The sequence below is a fragment of the Empidonax traillii genome, unplaced genomic scaffold (genome assembly GCF_003031625.1).
Source record: "Empidonax traillii isolate 1590-97213 ecotype Southwest subspecies unplaced genomic scaffold, ASM303162v1 scaffold931:size327931, whole genome shotgun sequence".
In the NCBI taxonomy this organism is placed as follows: Eukaryota; Metazoa; Chordata; class Aves; order Passeriformes; family Tyrannidae; genus Empidonax; species Empidonax traillii.
In genome coordinates this window covers 19377-36508 of record NW_020956124.1, presented here as the reverse complement: position 1 = coordinate 36508, position 17132 = coordinate 19377, and the positions used below count along the sequence as shown (strand labels likewise).

At 40.9% G+C, this 17132-nt stretch overlaps 1 protein-coding gene across 4 annotated transcripts in view; it reads left to right on the top strand.

Moving 5' to 3' along the window:
- Positions 1-17132, top strand: part of FAM107B (family with sequence similarity 107 member B) — a 57519-nt gene that overhangs the window by 37463 nt on the left and 2924 nt on the right. For 2 of the 4 annotated variants that reach the window (XM_027903091.1, XM_027903089.1), the window contains one exon: positions 13524-13707. In XM_027903091.1, coding sequence (XP_027758892.1) covers positions 13580-13707 — 128 coding nt within the window. In that variant the 5' untranslated portion in view covers positions 13524-13579. Of the gene's footprint in view, positions 1-7540; positions 7657-13523; positions 13708-17132 lie in introns of those variants that run through there. The other 2 variants (XM_027903088.1, XM_027903090.1) reach the window with 2 other exon arrangements.

Sequence of the window (17132 nt, the reverse complement as noted above, 5' to 3'; positions counted from 1 at the left end):
GTAACTCTAACATCTCTCTAAATTTTCTTTTGTGTATCTGTTAATCCATAACTTTGTATCTTATTTTAAACATCATCTATTTAATTTTCAAAACTTTGTCCAGCAAATGATCTATTTGGATTTTGCCTCTTGATTCTAAAACAAGCATTTGTTCAATCCTAAAAAAAAATTAAAAAAAAAAAAAAAAAAAAGCTTAACATGAAACAGCTCCAAAACTTCTGACAAAATGATGCTTATAATAGAACAAAGCATAGTGTTGTAATTTATGATGTTTCTTACTAATTTGCTCATCCAGAAAAGCCTATTTTGCTCTCTCCATGCTTGGTATCCAACATATTGTCTTCTGCTGACAACCACAGATTGTTCCAGAGTAATTTAAGCCTCGGCAACTTGCTCAGCATCACAAATCCAACTTTTGGTAGAACCGAGAACAGAGCCTCTCTCTTCTGTCCTGACTCAGTTCCTCATGGTAATTGTGGGGCAGCCTTCCTGCTGAGCCTCTGATGTGACCAAGACCATTCTAATGAACAATCTCACTTCGTATTTTGATTAATTCCCTGCACTCAGTAATTTTTTTGCAGCTTTGAAACATATGTTAAAAAACCAAAACAAACCCAAAAAACAAAGCAGGTGTTAATATTCTACTTTGACATCTGGAATCCTACACTGCTTGTTAAGCAAACAGGTTGAGAAAGTAATTGTGTTGTAAGGTGATGGACAAGTGGTGGTGTGTGCAGGAACTTGATCAGCTTGGGTCAAAATGTTTGAAAGTGTTGTGGCAGGTTGGTGTGTTTTATTCAGATTCATGGGACTAGTAACAGGTCAAGAATTTACAGTAAAGGAAAGGTGCTTCCACCTCCTTTTATTTTTTTTTAGAAACAGTGCTCACATTTGCAGACCACCTCTCTTGCAGAGAGGTATGGCCCCAGGAATCAGCAGTGCATGAGATGCATACATAAATACCACTTCACCTTTTACCCTGGATTATAAAGACAGTTCTTCTCTGTGTAGTAAGTCTGTCACGTGTTTTTAGGTTATGCAGTCATGGAAAAAATTAGTAATTAATTTAGTGATAGGAAGCCCAAGAGGCAGTGCTCTTTGGGATGCAGCACAGCACCTTTTGAAAACTGTTTGGGCTCATATGGGCTCGTTGGACTTTTAATGATAATTTTTCTGGTTTGGGTTTTTTTTTCTTTGGTTTGCTTTGTTTGTTTTTTTTTGGGGGGGGGGGGGAGGTTGTGGGTTTTTTATGGTTTGTTTTTTGGTTTTGTTGGTTTGTTTTTGTTTTGTTTTACCTAAATAGCCCATTTAGCTATTGAAGGAGTGCAGGAAGAGGATGGCAGAAACACCTCTTGCCATTTCCTTTTTCGGTCTACAAACGTCTGAGACAGTGAGATGATGTCCTGCTGACGACACCGCATGGTGACATTTTTAGGGAGTGCTTCACGTGCAGTTTATTGCCAGCATAGAAAGTTTGTTGGTCAGAAAGTTTCCCTCTTCAGTCGCAGGCCCAGCAGGTGCTCAGAGCCCCTGAGTTGTGTGTTCAGCAGGCGGAACAAAGAGCAGAGCTGGCCTCGGGTGTGAAGAGGTGCAGCTGGCAATGGAGGTTAGGACTGCCCATCAATAGGTATTCATCCAATTCATTAGGCTGCTGCAGTTAAAACGGGAGGACAGCTTTTCAGCCTACCTGTTGTATAGTAAGCTGAGTCACCTGTGAAATGATGTTAATAAGAGGGCTCCAAGGCTCGTGAGGAGGGTTTTTTTTGGGCTGGCAGCACCGCCTTGCAGAGAGGTGGCTGTCAGGCTGTCTATCTACAAATGACAAATGGCATTCATTCCTCTGGAGGCTCTGTGTGCTGCTTTTGTGAACCTTGACTAGCGAGAGCCAGGCTGTGACCTCATGCTGCTTTTGTTCCTCAGCTTATGATAAAGCCTCAGCTTTATGATAAAGCCTTTCAGCCCCTTTCTTGGCTCTACTGGGGTCTCGTTTTTGCAACACTTCAGTTTTTCGCTTCCTTAAGGTTTCTCTTTATTTTTTGGGGCATGAAGAGACGAGAATGTCACATTTTGTTTCCCTTATTGCCACCATTGGGAACTAGCCTGTGACTTTTTGAGATCAAAGTGGTTTGACGGAGATCCCTGAAGTGCCTTTCAGGACTACTGAGGGTTTTTCAGTTGTTCAACTTTCATACTTTAGAGCCCTTACAGTTCAAGTTTAAGTCCAGTTCAATTCCACTTCTATAGCATGTAAAGCAAGTGAGCCATCTTCTCACAAGCCCTGGAGAAGGATGTGAGGAGCAGAGCTGAGGGGTCCTACTATCTCCAGTGACACAGCCTGCCCTCTTCATAAGTGCTACTGAGGAAGGACAGCCTGAGACTTTCCTCCAGGTGGTCTCTCAAGCAGAAAGGTAACAATTGTAGGAAATTCCTTTCCTGCCACCAGCTCACAAGCTCAACAAACAATCCCTTTGTGAAGACACTGGGGTCATCCCTCTAGTTTCTTATTCTTCTTTGTTAACTTGGAATTTGTTGAACAGTTCCTTTCTGAGGAATTAGGGAGTGGTGGTCTGTTTCACCCTTCCTGAACCTCTTTAAGCGTTTCTAAGAAGGCCAAAGAAAGAAGGCTATGGTAGAAAACGCCCTAGAAACAGTCCTGTGTCACCATACACAATTTCTTCTGCCAGAGTGTAAGCTAAAGTCACCCTTGTGTACATGCTAAGCTTGTGTGACTGCTTTTGTTTTAGGTGTTGATATACTGGGTTCTTTATCCCAGGGAAGCTGAAAAGCCAACTCAGTTGTGTGAGCAACACATCAATGTACTGTTGAGATGGAGGCATGTTTCTTTAGAGAACAACACCCTTCCGTCTGAGAAGCAGGGCAGGCTGTGCTACCCTTTCATGTGCAACACAGTAGCTGATACTCAGCCCTGCCCTGGTGTCACAGCTTCCTGAGTTACGAGGTTGCGGTAGAAGCTGCCGATTGCAGCTGCTCATCGAGAGCACAACTAAAAAGTCACGAGCTTTGACAGATGCAATCCAGCGTCAACATTTTTTGTCCTTTTTTACTTTCTATAAATTCTGTTTTTCAGAACTCTCCTTTCTTCTAGCAAACAGGGAGCAGAAGATGTACTACTATATGCCCTGCGGCATGTCATGTTCTTTGCAGAGCTCCCGTGAATCACTGTTGCAGTTTAATAAAATCATGTGTATCAGGTCTGGCTGTTCTAGGCTCGTGTAGTGGATGCCCTGCTTCTCGTAACACACACTTCCAGGAGGTTTGTTCTGGCTGCCACACGTTGTTACACCCACTCACTGCTTTTAAACCATTAAGGGCCTTGTGCCTTTAGTTAAGGTCACGAGTAGGGTGTGGAGCAGTCTTTTCTTTAATTTGTTACTCCACCTCACTTTTGGAAGATTGGGCATCAGTTTTACTTGCCTCTTTCTTTTTGCCTTATTCCTTCAGGTCTTTCTTGCCTTCCTTTGTAGTGGTTTCTTTTTCAGCTGAGGTGCAGTGAGGAGCCACATACCTAAATGTATCTCTGCCAGCTGAGTGGATAAAACACGTTTGGGCAATGAAGGGTGTCTCTTTGTGGACACAGTGCAGTCTGGAATGTGGATGTAGTTGCCTGAGCCAAGACTAACTCATTGAGGTGAATGTTTTATTTCTTTCCTGTGATTAAGCTGGGAGTGTGTTAGTTTGGAGTAGTAATAGGTTTAAGGAAATGATTTCTTTTTGTTTCCTTTTCACTGTTTCTAAGAAATTATCGTGTTTTAAGAAATCAAAGCAGAGGCTGGATGCTTGCTCTGAGCTGTTTGTCACCGAAGAGAAGAAAAAAAGCAATCTCTTCCAGTGCTGATTTCTTTTTTTTTTTTTTTTTTTTTTCCTCTTAGGAAAAGGGTTTTTTTCCTAGAAAATGAAAGGAACTTGAGTTGTTGAGTTGGCAGGTAATTGATACCTATCTGCTCCGTCTGAAGAAGTACTTAACTTTTACATAACTACGTATGAGTGTTTAGGAAGCTGGCAAGCTGCAGTGGACTGTGTGTTTTTCATTATGTCAGTGTTTTTAAACTTGTTGAAAATGGGCTTCTTTTATGGGTGGTTAGAATTCCTTTCAAGTTGTCATTCAGAAAGCCCCAGAGGGGAGGGGAGCTGTGACAGCTCAGCAGATCGTGCTGTGCCCCAACTCCAGGCAGGATGCTGCTGTGCCCTGAGGAACAGCACGTGGCACGAAGCAAAGTCTGGTTCAGCAGCCCCGCTGTGCTCCGGTTGGCAAGACTGGGGGCTGTACAGCGCTGGAGTAACTGAGGCAGCATGTGAGATACTTTGCTCGGTCTCATTTTTTCTGCTCGAGCTACTGAATGCATAACTACCTGATTAATGCAGAGATTTTAATCTTCTGACCCCCTTGCAAACACTTATTAATTGCACTCGTGGATTTTAAATTTGTAGAACTGAAAGGGATAATTATGATTCTGTAATTTGGTATCTCCATGTCACTGAACACAAATCTCTTACTAAATCTAGGGGTTTATTTATTCCCCTCACTTTGAAATGTGCTCTTTTTTTAAGCAATTTGTTTTCTAGACAGTCAACAAAATTTCTTAAACCATTGTCAGGCTTGTTGCTTATAGGATTATCAGGCTGGTATTAATCTTCACTTATTAAAAGTCAAACGAGCAGAGCTCTTAGAACTGCCTCAATGTAGGGCATGTTCAGCTCATAAATGTTGCTCTTCCATTTGCTTCTTAACTTCCTATTTTCTTTATAACTAAGAAAACTGTGTTTGCTGTGCTGTTTGGTTGCTATTTGTCATGTTTACATGGGTGCCAAGTAACCTGCCTCTTCTCTTACTCCAAAATATTTTTTTTTCCAGAATATTTTTTCCCGATATATCAAAGGTAATTTTACCCTTTTTGAATTATATCTGACATAAACTTGAATGGTTTGAATGGTTGAATATTTGCCAGGGTCCTCCATCATTGTCATCCTCATTATCATCACAGCATCCAGAAGAGGATTTCTGCTTCAGGAGTATGACATACTCCCTTTTGATCCTGGATGTTGCTTGGCCTCACTGGGGAATGTGTTACTCTCTAGGTCTTGTGAAAAAAATACAGAACAAGTGCAAAAACAACCACGTGTTTCTCTCTTCCCCGAAAGAATCTTGCCGAAGTCCTGTGAACTGGATTTTAAGAGCAGTCAAGATTCCCCAGTCTCCTTTTAGGTATATCAAGTCAGATGTTTGAAATATTTCCACTCAGCAATTTATAAGAGGTGCTGCCTGCTCTGGATTTCCCCCTCTCCCTCAGAAATACACCTGTTTGATGTTAAACCTCTTGTATTTGAAGAATCACTGTGCTCTCATGCTGATGTTTGCAGAAATAGAATGACTTAGAAATGAGATTTTTTGTGTGAAATGGTGTGGAATTTAGTCTGTTTGCTCTTTCAGTTTAGCGGTTTTTTTATATAAACATGGATTTGGGTCAGTCTTTCCCTTTCGCCCTCCCCTTCCTTCCCCCCCTCCCCCCCTTTTTCTATTCTGTTCCTATTTGCAGGAAGTCCTTTACCACTGGGTGCCACTGTTTGATAGTTCTTAACATTTGCAACAGTGAAGCCCTTGAAGAAACTGTCCGCTCACTCTCTGGACTTCTGATTGTGAATCAAGGCTCTATTTTCATATGGAATCCTATTTTTTAATGTAGTTAAATTTTATGCAACCAAACTTGCCCTGATTTTTAATTTAGTGGCCTGCACTGATTGGTTTACAACACTGATGGTACACTGTAGCTGCAGGGAGTATAAACTGTTCTTATTTGCTTTTCTAATCTTAAAATCTCTTTTAAAAATGTTTCATTTCAGAAGTGCGTATGAGTCACTGTTGACCCATGTATAAATAAATTGCTCGTTACGTTTGGGGATTAATCTAGTGGCAAACTGTGCTGTTGAGTGCCTTTCCTAAGATGCATAATTTCAATTATCTCCTGAAAGTCATTTTATTGCGGTGTAATAATTACCTGTGCGGTGTATTGGTGAAAGTTATTTGTATATTCAGATTCCTGCCTTTGCTAGTCATGAGTTACTCCTTTCAAAGGAATAATATAGATGAGATGGTGTGGGGTGTGCACCCCATGCTGTTCTGTGGGATGAAAACACTAAGGGTCTTTTTGTTGAGAGGTGTCCAAAACACTGAGTCTTCTCTTTGCCATCAGGATGGCTTTCTGCATTCCTAACCCTGTTCTAGGGATTTCAGTAATCACAATGTCCTGAGCGAAATGAGTATGGGGAATGTAAAGTCTTCAATAAACATGCTGGAAGGTTTGGAAAGATAAACGATGTAAGATGCACTGTCTGCTTTATCTGCTGATAGTCCCTGATTGGAATCACGATGTTACAGCAGGTGGATTACAGACCAGGATTTAGGGAAGATGGGTGCTGTTCACAGTGTGCCAGTCTTCATCTAGTGTCTTTCTGTCTTTTGTACTGCCTGTATTTAAGATAAGATGCTAACTAGTTTGTTTCAGGGAAGGTCTGCACCTGAGTTTAGTTTTTGTCTGACAAAAAGGGAACCTTTTGGAAGATATCTATCTCCTCTCCCAGAACTCTTATACCTCCTGTTGTGGTAGGAGGGTAGAGGCACCTCTCATCAGGCAGCTGTGTTTGACACCTCCTCAGCATTCTGACCCAACAAGAGAAGAAAGAAATGCAACTATTTAGAGCTGGTACTTTGAGCTGTTTTCAAAGCAAGTGGCAGAGAGCTTCATTGTAGATCTTGCATCTTGAGGGAAATTTCTTTTGGATTAATACAAATTCCTATTCGTTGGGCCTGGGGTTTTTAGTGGAAGGTGTGAGGCCATTCTTAAAGCTGTCTTCCTGCATCTTTTTTCCAAGTAGAGACTAAGAAACCAGCCTTTCTGTTCTCACCAGCATTGCTCTTTAGCCCTCAGCCTCTCAGGAGGTCTAGGCTGTTCCCTTCGCACCCAAGACTTGACTGAACTTCAAAGCACGGGAACAGAGACTGCCTGGTGGTGTTTAAACTGAATGGGAGCCATAAGCAGCTCTTTGCACTTGAGAGAATTTTAACAGTGTGGAGCAGTGCCCCAGATCTGCCTCCCTTTAGGTGTCAGTGCCAATGCAAACATCTTTAAAATGACCCCCTTTCTTCTGGTCTTATATCTAGTGGATGTTTTATCTGTGCTTTGTTGACATTACTCTCAGCAGTACTTAAAGGGAAGAAAATGAGCGTTAACTGGATTTCTGTGAGTTTTTTAGTAGTTTTGTTGATTTTAATGTCTTCTAAAGTGTCAACCGGAATAGCTTCAGTAGTCAGCAAGCTCTGCTTCTTTCCATATCCTTGACATCACTGAGATTGCTGTGGGCTGCCCTGATCAAGTGAGCAGCACCCTTGTTCCCGAGACAGGTCTGTGTGGTCTGTCAGTCTTTTGGCAGCCATGCAACTAACGAAGCTGTTAACTGATTATACCCCAGTGTCAGGGAGATGCTGTGAGTAAAACTGTCCTGGCACGGTATGGACAGAAGTTTGTCACTCTTGCTGCTTCATTTAGCTGGAATCCACAGATATTGAAGTGTGTGACAAGGAGCAGCGAGATTGGCCTTGCAGAAGTTTGTGGTGGTTTCTAAGATGCTCTTCTCTGGTATGTATGTGAGCTGGGGCACACAGGGATGAAATAACCTTCCCAAGAGCAGTAAGGCAAGGCTGGAGCCATAAACAAAAGCCAGATGCCTGCCAAAGGGTTTAAAAGTCCAGTGATCCTAATTTTGTTTGAAGAATAGTAATGTAGTAAGTAACCTGGCAACGGGATAGTATTCAGTGAGCGATCCCTGTGGCACCGTAGGTTCACACTGCCCCAAACATGTTTGATTTTGAGGTGAATGAAGATACTACTCTTCTGATCTAGTAGCAAAACTCTTGTAGCTGGGAAGTGGCAGCTTGTTTGAACAAAGCATGAGGTGCTGGGAGGAATTGCAGCCACCAGGACCTCTCTGGTCCTCCCCTTTCCCTCCACAAGCAGTCTGGCTGTGTTTTACCACGATTCAAACCTCCTCATGTCTTTCAGCCATGGAAGACAGTGTGAATAAAAGCCAAATTGCTTGGACAGTGTCTGGCTTGAGCACCTTGGCTAGGAAGAGTATTTTGTATTCTGTTTTCAGAAACTCTTGCTTTGAATTAAAGAGTGAACTGTGGGAAGTTATTAATGATATCTATAATCAAGGATTAATCAAGTAAATCTCTGTAAAGTGCCTCTTGCTGCACTGAGAACAGATAGATAAAGACAATAGCGATGTGAGCTTTCATATGCAAACAGTGCAGAGGTGGGGCCTGGAAAGCACACACTGCAGTCATGTAGCTCTTTTCTGGCTGATACGAGGTGGTGCTGGTCGAGTAACATCTGAGCAGAGACATGCTGAAGAATTTTTATTTCAATTCCTCATGAAATTGGAAAGGGCAGAGTAAAGCAATATTTTTTTCTCAAAGAATGCCTCCGGGTTACTTGTGACAAACTGCAAGCCTACGCGGTGGTTTAAAGAGCTAAAAATGTAAGTCTTAAAAAAATAGCGTCTGATGGTTTACAGTGCAGCTCAGAACAGATGCTGGAGCTTTTTTGTGAATAAAATCTTTTTCAGGAGTTATTCAGTGTTTGAGCTAATGCTTCTGTGGAAGATATTAGTTCAAGAATTTATTAAAGCAAAAAGTAAATCACGTGAATTCAGCCTTAATGTAACTTTTGGATCTGATCTAGTCTATTATTTTCATGTCCATTGGTATTTCTAGGCATTTATTTATCTGCTTTTTTAAGGGGCCTCAACTCTACCTCTGCTTTCACAGCTGGAAATAATTGTGGGAATCATCTGAAGGGTGAAAATGCCATATATATGTGTAATAATATAAATATATGGTGTCTCACGGGAATTTTTATATTCAGACTCCATATGTAGAGGGCGATTTCTGGTATGAGGAACATCAGATAGAAAATAAATGCAATTCCCTGATGCCATATAAACATGAGGGTTTGAGGTTTGCATGAACTCCTCTCTCCCGTGGAAGCCATGGGAGCCCTGTTGTAGCAAAAGCTCTGACAGCCACTGAATCAACCTGACACTGTTAAGATCTACTTGGAATTGGTTAAAAACACTAGTGGCTGTCTGCAGCTCTCTTAGTACGTGTTTCCACTGTTACTACCGTTAAGGGACTTTTGTGGATAAAAAAACCCAACTCTGTAGATAGAATAAAAAATAAATAACATTGGAAGAAAACATATCTGGTTGGACAAGTTCCCCGAAATGACTCGCACGCTTCTGGCATGCTCTGGTTTGGTTGTATCTCCTCAATATGATCAACTTTTGAACAGTGTATTCTCTTCTTCCTGAATTTACTTGCCTTCCAAGGAAATTAAATGAGAGAATTGTGAGTATGTGACCACTTGGCTTTGGCTCTTCAAGACTGAAGTACCTGTATGGTAGTACTTGATTGCTCTAAGAGCATCTTTTCATCTGGAAACATTAAACTTCTGTCTGGGAGGATATTTGAAGTAATTTTTCTACAGAGGCATTTTCCTTGTCAAGTGGGATATTGAAATTGCTTCACAGTTCTGTTTGAAGAGTTAAAATTCCTCTCCCATGCAGGATCCCCCCTTTTTCCTTTCTTGATGAAAATCCACATGTACCTAAGATTAGTCATGGACAAAGACTGTTGAGAGTTACTCAGGCACGACAAGATAAGATAGAGAAATGTTTTTGTGCTGCTTGTGCAGCAATAGCTAATTCAGCAAATGCACTGGGAAAGCACCTGACAAATCAGTGGGTGTATTAAACTTGAGTCAAGCTGAGCTAAAACATCCCCTGAATCCAAATCTCCTTTGTTTTGGAGCAAGGTAATGGGGAAACACGGAAAGGGATTGTGCATTCTCAGTTGATCATGTAACAGCAGATGGTTAAAAGGAGCCTCTCGGATGCTCTTAAGGCAGCATATTCCTGTTAAGTGATTATTTGGATTATTAATGTCCCACTGTAGCACCTAGTGATGATCTGAAAGCAGCTTTATGGGCTGAGACTTTTGTGGTGATGAGCACTAGAGACTCGTGGAATTAATAATGTTTTAATTGTTATTGCCTGAACATTGATTAAGTTTTGTGTAAGGACTTTTAAGGGATTCTGTCATTGAGCTTGACTGGTTTGTTGGTATGAGCCTGAATCTCAGGGCGAAACTCCGGGGCTAAACTGCTCTGTTCCTGTCAGCCCTTGGTGTGGTGAATCCTTTGTGCCTCAGTTTCCTTTTTTTTTTTTTCCCTTTTTGTATGAAACTTACCTGTCCTTTTGTAAATGTTTGCTTTGAAAGGGTGTGGGCAGAGATCACACTATCTTAGTTGTATTGTTTGCATCTAATACTGCACAGTGACTGCACAGGACTGGGTCAGTGGCCTCCAGCCAGGCGGAGGTTTGCAAAGGGTGTGAGAGGATTCACTGAGTGGGAACTGGGTGCCCTGTGGTGCTGGCTCTGCTTGGAAATCCCAGCTGAAATCATTTGCAGCTTAATCGCACATGGAAGGAGTCTTCAGTTTCCCAGGGGAGTTTTATTCATTCATGTTTGTTTCTAGTAGAGTTCATATTACAGTGGGGAAACCACAATTCCTGACCTCTGAGTTGAATACATGTTTTAAAAATAGAGATGGGACAGAGGAAAGAAGAATAAATAGATTTCACTCTAAGGGCTTGTTCAAACCAAATCTACGTGCTGCAAAATATTGCATCAAACTTTGAGAAATGATTGAATCAAATTGTTTTTCAGGGGCTTGTGTTAAAAAAAAATTGTAGGTTTTTTTATGACAGACAGTTGTAGGTAATTCTGCATTTTTCATCTTCGCCTAAGCAAACAAGACTTATCTTGAAGCAGCAGCAGGTTATTTTCAGATTTACTTTAACGGAGAGCTGTTCATGATAAATGGCTTCTAGAAGACTCACAGCCCCATCATTGCAACAGAACTGAGAGAGGAGTACAGCAAAATAAATATTTACAGGGGGTGTTTATTTTGGGTGGAGGTTGGATATGTAATATTTGAGTTGTTTTAGTTGTAGTAAGCCTGACGTGAACACTGAGGAAGTATGAAATGTTATGTAAGAAGAAAAAAGATCTGTAGCTAGTTTATTCGCTGTCTATGGTAAAGAGAACAGACCACTACAAACGTTTTATTAACAGCATATAACAGGTGCTGTGTCGTGTGTGTTGAGAAGTTTGCTGAGGTTTGGGATTTTGGGGGGGGTTGTTTTTTGTTTATATAAGATGCTATTGAACAGTGAGGGATTTGAGTTATGAGTTCAGCAAAGGGCCACCAAGATGAGCTGAGGTGCTGGTGCTGTGGTGGAGGCTGAGGGACCTGGGATGGCTCATCCTGGAACAGAGCCTTGCGGGGACCAAACAGCACCTCCCTGTGCCTGGGAGGTGCTTACCAAGAAGGCAGAGGCAGACCCTTCACCAGGGCATGTGGCTGGAGGGTGAGAGGCAACAGGCATGAGTTGAAACAAGAGATTCCTGTGGGGGTATAAGGAAGAACCACCATAAAGGCAGGTGAGAGGGTTGCCCACAGAGGCTGTGCAGCCTTGGAGAGCTTCAGGACCTTACTGGGTAAAGTACTGAGGAATCTGGTCTGAGTTTATAGCAGTTCCTACTGTCAACAGGAAGCTGGATTAGAAGTCTTTCAAGTTTCTTCTGACCTCAGTTTTCCAATGATCCAGTATATTTGGCACCGTATATATTGTATATATGGTGATAGATGGCTGCTTGATTGAAACAGGGAATACTCTAAAGGGCTGATGGGAGAAATATTTTTATTGCATGATCAGTGTCGGTAAGAGGTTTGTGTCATGTACAGCAATACACTCACATGGTTTGGAACTGTGGACAATTTTTATATTAATTTCAGGAGTCCCTGTGAGACCTGACACCCCCCCAGTGTTCAAAAATGCTGCATATGAACTTGCCTTAAAAAACTCATGAAGGAAGCCACCCTGAGAGCGGCTTACAAGGGTGTTTCTCATTGAAGGTACTCCAGAGAAACTTGGTGTGTGAGGTGTAGCACTCTGAAAATACTGTCCCCATCATCCATTCAAACAAAGACACTGAAAGGTCTATGCTGGGTCCACTGGACACGCTCAAAGCCAGAGTGTCCTCCCTGCGTCTGCTGAAAAATTTAACACCGTTTTGCTTCTTTGCCTGTAAGCAGCCCAAGCTGGGTGATGATGGTACTATTCAGTTTTAATGTATTGGAGTATTAATGGAAATCTTTCAGCTGTATCAAGTGGATTTCGATCAAACTCGAGCAACAATATGAGATTCCTACTGAAAAAAAATAGTGTGGGGATTTAAACTGCAACTGAACAAAGGTTTTGTAGCCTATGGAGTGAGAGAGGGAGGGAAGAGCTGGTCTAAATTAAAGCACACATTCAGCTTTTACTGGAAAATGTGCAGCAAATCCCAGTGATTCTCTGATTTGTCTCGTAGCCCCGTGCGTACAGTGTGCACCATTCAGCTGCTCTGCCTGTCAGGCGGGTGGAAGTCTCTCGCCTTTTATTCATGTCCCATTGATGCATCTCTGCAAACCCACAGGCTGTGAGATTATATTTTGCATTTCTGTTTGAGGGGCCAGTGTTTCATCAAACTGGCTGTTGCAGATTCTGATGCAGGCAGAATTGCTCTGAATGTACTTTGTTTTGGATGCTGAGGCTTTTTAATGGAAAGAGGTATGAATGGTTACATATAAATTATTTGAAAACTACAATTTACTTGTCAGCTTTTGATTCAAAATGTTGTGATTTGATGTGCAGATAAGTTTTCTATAGGTAGGTTTTCTATAGCAGGATAGGAAAATGCCACATTTCTGAATGATATAAATCATGAATTGCCTTCAGATCTGTGGATTTCTGTGGATTTTTCTGTGGCCTTAAAAAAACAACCTCACCTAACTTTTTTTCTCTACCTTTCCACTCAGAAATCAGTCCTCCACCCCAATAGCTGCAGAGCTGACAATTTCCACATGGAAGCCTTTGCTCAGTACAGTTCAGGGCTTATCCACAGGTGTTTTCCCAGTAACTGACGGTGATACTGATGGCAGAAAACGAGTCTCATTCATAGTATTTAATATAGTCAGTATTTAAAATGTCTTTTGGGGACTCAGTACTGCTGATCTAAAAATGCTTAATTTGAATAGGTTTATTAAAATCAATAGGGGTCTTCCCACACTTAACCTGAATTATTTGTCTAGTTCCTCATAAAATGGTGGGAAGCTGTGTATCCAAGTCACTGGATGAAGGCTGTCAAAGATGCCACTGTTATGAAATTGCTGTCTATTTAAAGGGATGCTACTGATGTTTGCTCTGAGAGCCTTTACTGACGCCAGACAAAATCCAGGGGAAAGCATAACTTGACAAAGGAACATTCTGCCTTTATGTTTTAGTATGTCTTTAAAAGGCCTTTTGGTGTAGATTTACTACAGTTTTTCCCTGTTTTACAGATACTGTGAACAAGGACCCTGAACCCAAAGATCCATATCCCATTCCAAGAAAGATTATGGCTGAACCAGACTACATAGACGATGACAATCCTGAGCTAATTAGACCTCAGAAATTAATTAATCCTGTGAAGTCATCCCGGAATCATCAAGATCTCCATAGAGAGCTGCTTATGAATCAGAAAAGGTAAGAGTCTAAAAATAACTTTTGCCACCCTCTCATGTGAAAGACACAGATGGAGTTTTAGTTTCTTCAAAATGACTTTGTACTTAAAACCCAGCAGACACTTTTTGTTGATTGAGATCTTGTAAATTAAACGGCTCCAATTCTTAACCGTAGCATTTATTTCTGTTTGAAATTCAGTTTCTCTGCAAAACCTTGCTGCAGAAGTCTTCTCATTTTGTCTTGGTGAATATTCACGGGGTCAGTTTTGGGAGGAAAGAGTTCAGTTCTCGCAGTAACGTTTCATGTAGGGTACCTGGGCACTGTAATTTGACTCGCACTCTTCGCTTTATCAAGTATTTGACAAAATTTTGCTGTTACCAGCAGGATGATAACATCTGTGGGTTTTCACCATTCCCAGCACAATGAGTTTATGAGGCCACTTTTAAATCAAAGAAATCATATAGTTTATTTCACGTGAAACTGTTCTCTGTTTGCTTGCTCTGTCTCCCAATGCAGTGTCATGGTCTGGTGCCTGCTCTGCTGCTGCACAAGTGTTTCTTTGTGTGTTGCACAAATGCTGCCTCCTTCCTTCTGGGGTGGGATGCACAGCTGTTGCTCTATATATTGCTTTTAAAGATGTAAATAATAGTAACTTTATTTCATCAGTTTCAGAGACACAAGCACCTGGCCCAGAAATAGCTGAAGTTCTGTTACTAAATCTCTGCAGCAACAGAGAACTCATTTAGAAAACACGTGGTGGAGGAAAAGCCACCAAGCCTGTTGATGCTCCTTCATTCAAACCAACAGAAAACTATGATATAAATTAGTGATTTGCTGCATTTAAGCCACCCAAAATAGACTTTCCAAAGTCTAGATCTGGGGATCTATGAAACAGAAGTGGTGAAACAGTATTTCAGAGATCATTTGAGAATAAAAATGGAGGTAGCAGCCATTCAGGCTTTTTGAGACTCAGGACCTTGACAAAAGAGAGTAGAAAGCTGTGGTTTTGGCTACTCCAGCACAACTAGATTTGTCTGTTTGGTAGGAAGAGTCACATTATGGAAGTTTCTCCTTTTTTTTTTTTTTTTCCCTAATCCTTTGCAGTATAGTATTTTGAGGGGAGAAGAGGTCTTTTTATGTGTAATAGTAAAATCCTCACAAATGCTGGGCTTAGAGACTTAATTCTAAATGAATTGCATACACAATATAGCATTTCTTTAGTGATGAAGAAGTAGAGATGTTTTAAGAATACCAACTGAATTGGAAGAAACTGGCCTAAATAGGTGTTTGTCCTATTTTTCGTTAATGGGATTAAACATCAAAGTCAGTTTCTAGCACCAAGAAGTTTATAGTCATTGAAAGAAAAATAGTTGAAGTTTCCCGACTTATGATCTTAATCTAAAGGATGTGGAGGCTGCAATAAATTAGGACTATTTTTTTTCTTTTAAGTTTATGAAAGCATAAAGCACTTTTAAATTGTATGGAGTTCTTTTCTTCAAGGAGAATATCCTATTACACAGTGAAGTTGTGCAGCCCTCAGTACCCGCTCTTCCCTTATTGTGATTTTGATTAGCTGCAGCTGTTAATTTTAGAGTCTTATTTATTGGTGCAGAAGTTAAATACTTTGAGGGTTTTCACCAGCAGAAGAAATGGTATTTTTTAGAAGAGAGTTAGTCTTCAGTGCTTTGTGCCACTGTACTAGCTCTGTTAGGAGGCTTTTCAGTAATGTAGGTATTAGGTTTGTGTTCTGCTTCATTACAGCAAACTGTCATATGTATGGAGGACTTCTAGTGCTCTTATAGAAGTCTGCTCAACATGCTGCTTATTTTATTGTGAAGGCTTAGTGTAGACACTAACAGCTTCACTTTTTTGACCAGTCAGCTCTGAACAGCCAGAAATGGATGTTGGAAGATATTAGCCAGCACTGGTCTGATCATTCTCCATGCCCACTGTGAGCAGTGTCTGTTGGGCCTTGAACTGGTGTAGCTATTTACTTGCAGAAATGGAGGTTGTTTTGGGCAAGCAAAGACTCAGGTAGTGCTACCTCAAGGCACTGGTCACTTATCTTAAACTATTTTTACTTACTAGGAATCAGCCTCAGCTCTGCAGAATATTGGTCCTGTCCTTTATAGAGATTTTTAACCCTATCATTTCTAACCAGTGTTGTAGCACACTTTGCTTCCTCTATATCAAAACGTTAGGATTTTTAATTTAACCAGAATGATCACTAGGAGGTGATACAAGACCCCACTTAATGCAGTACCTGCAGTTGGTTGCTTTTCCTTTTTACATAAGAGAATGGAAATAGGACTGACGTTACAGTTCTGTTACAGATCTGACTGGCAACCCCATCTGATTAGACTGAGGGGTTGCATTTACTTCTACCTTCTGCAGGTCCCCTTTGTTACAGCTGCAGCACATCTAAATCAGTCTTGTGCCTCTGCTTTGTTATGGTGCAACCTGACTGGAAAAAGCAGGAACAAGTAATGTTACTTAGCAGCTGGACTCTGGTTTGTGGCTGTCTTGATTACTGATTGCTCGTGTGGAATATTCCACTGATTCTGCTCTCACTGATCCAGTAATAGTAGTACTAGTAGTAAAAACAACAACAAAAAAATTACTCCAGCTTTTCCTGCCTGACTTCAGTTTTATGTGTTAAAATGTATTTAAAGTAGCATGAAACATAAAATATGAACACGATCTTGTAGCTTCTGTTGCATTTGAGGCCATGAGATCTATTATGAGAAATAGGGAACAGCATTTGGTGTTGCTAAATATTTGATTTTTCTGTCAGGGTATGTGCAGGGATAGAGTGTTGCATAATAGATGGAGTCATTCCTAGATGCCACCATAAAATGGTATTTTAATGTTTTATTGGACATGCTGTCAGATATGCATATTAATGAATAATTAGGCAACCGCAGTTGTATAGAAAATAGGGAAGGGTAAAAATACGCTTTCTGAAAGCTTATTCAGATTATTGAATTTCTTCAAGTTGAAATGAAAAATGGTTGATGTTAAACTTAATGCTGGATACTTTCACATAATCATCTTCACGGGGGAGATGACAATAACAAAGACAGATTTGGAATCTCTCTGTTCTGCCTTAAGTGACGCTAATACCTGAATAACAGGGAGAGATTTGAATCTAATCATAACAAATTCTGAAACCACCATAGCATAACAGAGATAAAAGAAATAGCTGAAGTCACAGAAATGAGTAGGAGTGAGTATCCATGTGCATGCCTGTATAAATAACGTCATGCATCTTTTCCTAAGAGGGAGCTTTCTCATTCCGGAGTAGTTGGCTTGGAAAGCAATTTGTGCTGAACAGACTTGAAACATTCAGTTGATGTAGTACCCAAAGGCTTGTGAGAGGGAGAATCCTCCAGGCTTTGTCTGGTCTCCAAGGTGACGGCAACTTTTTTATTCTGGATTTTTGTTGT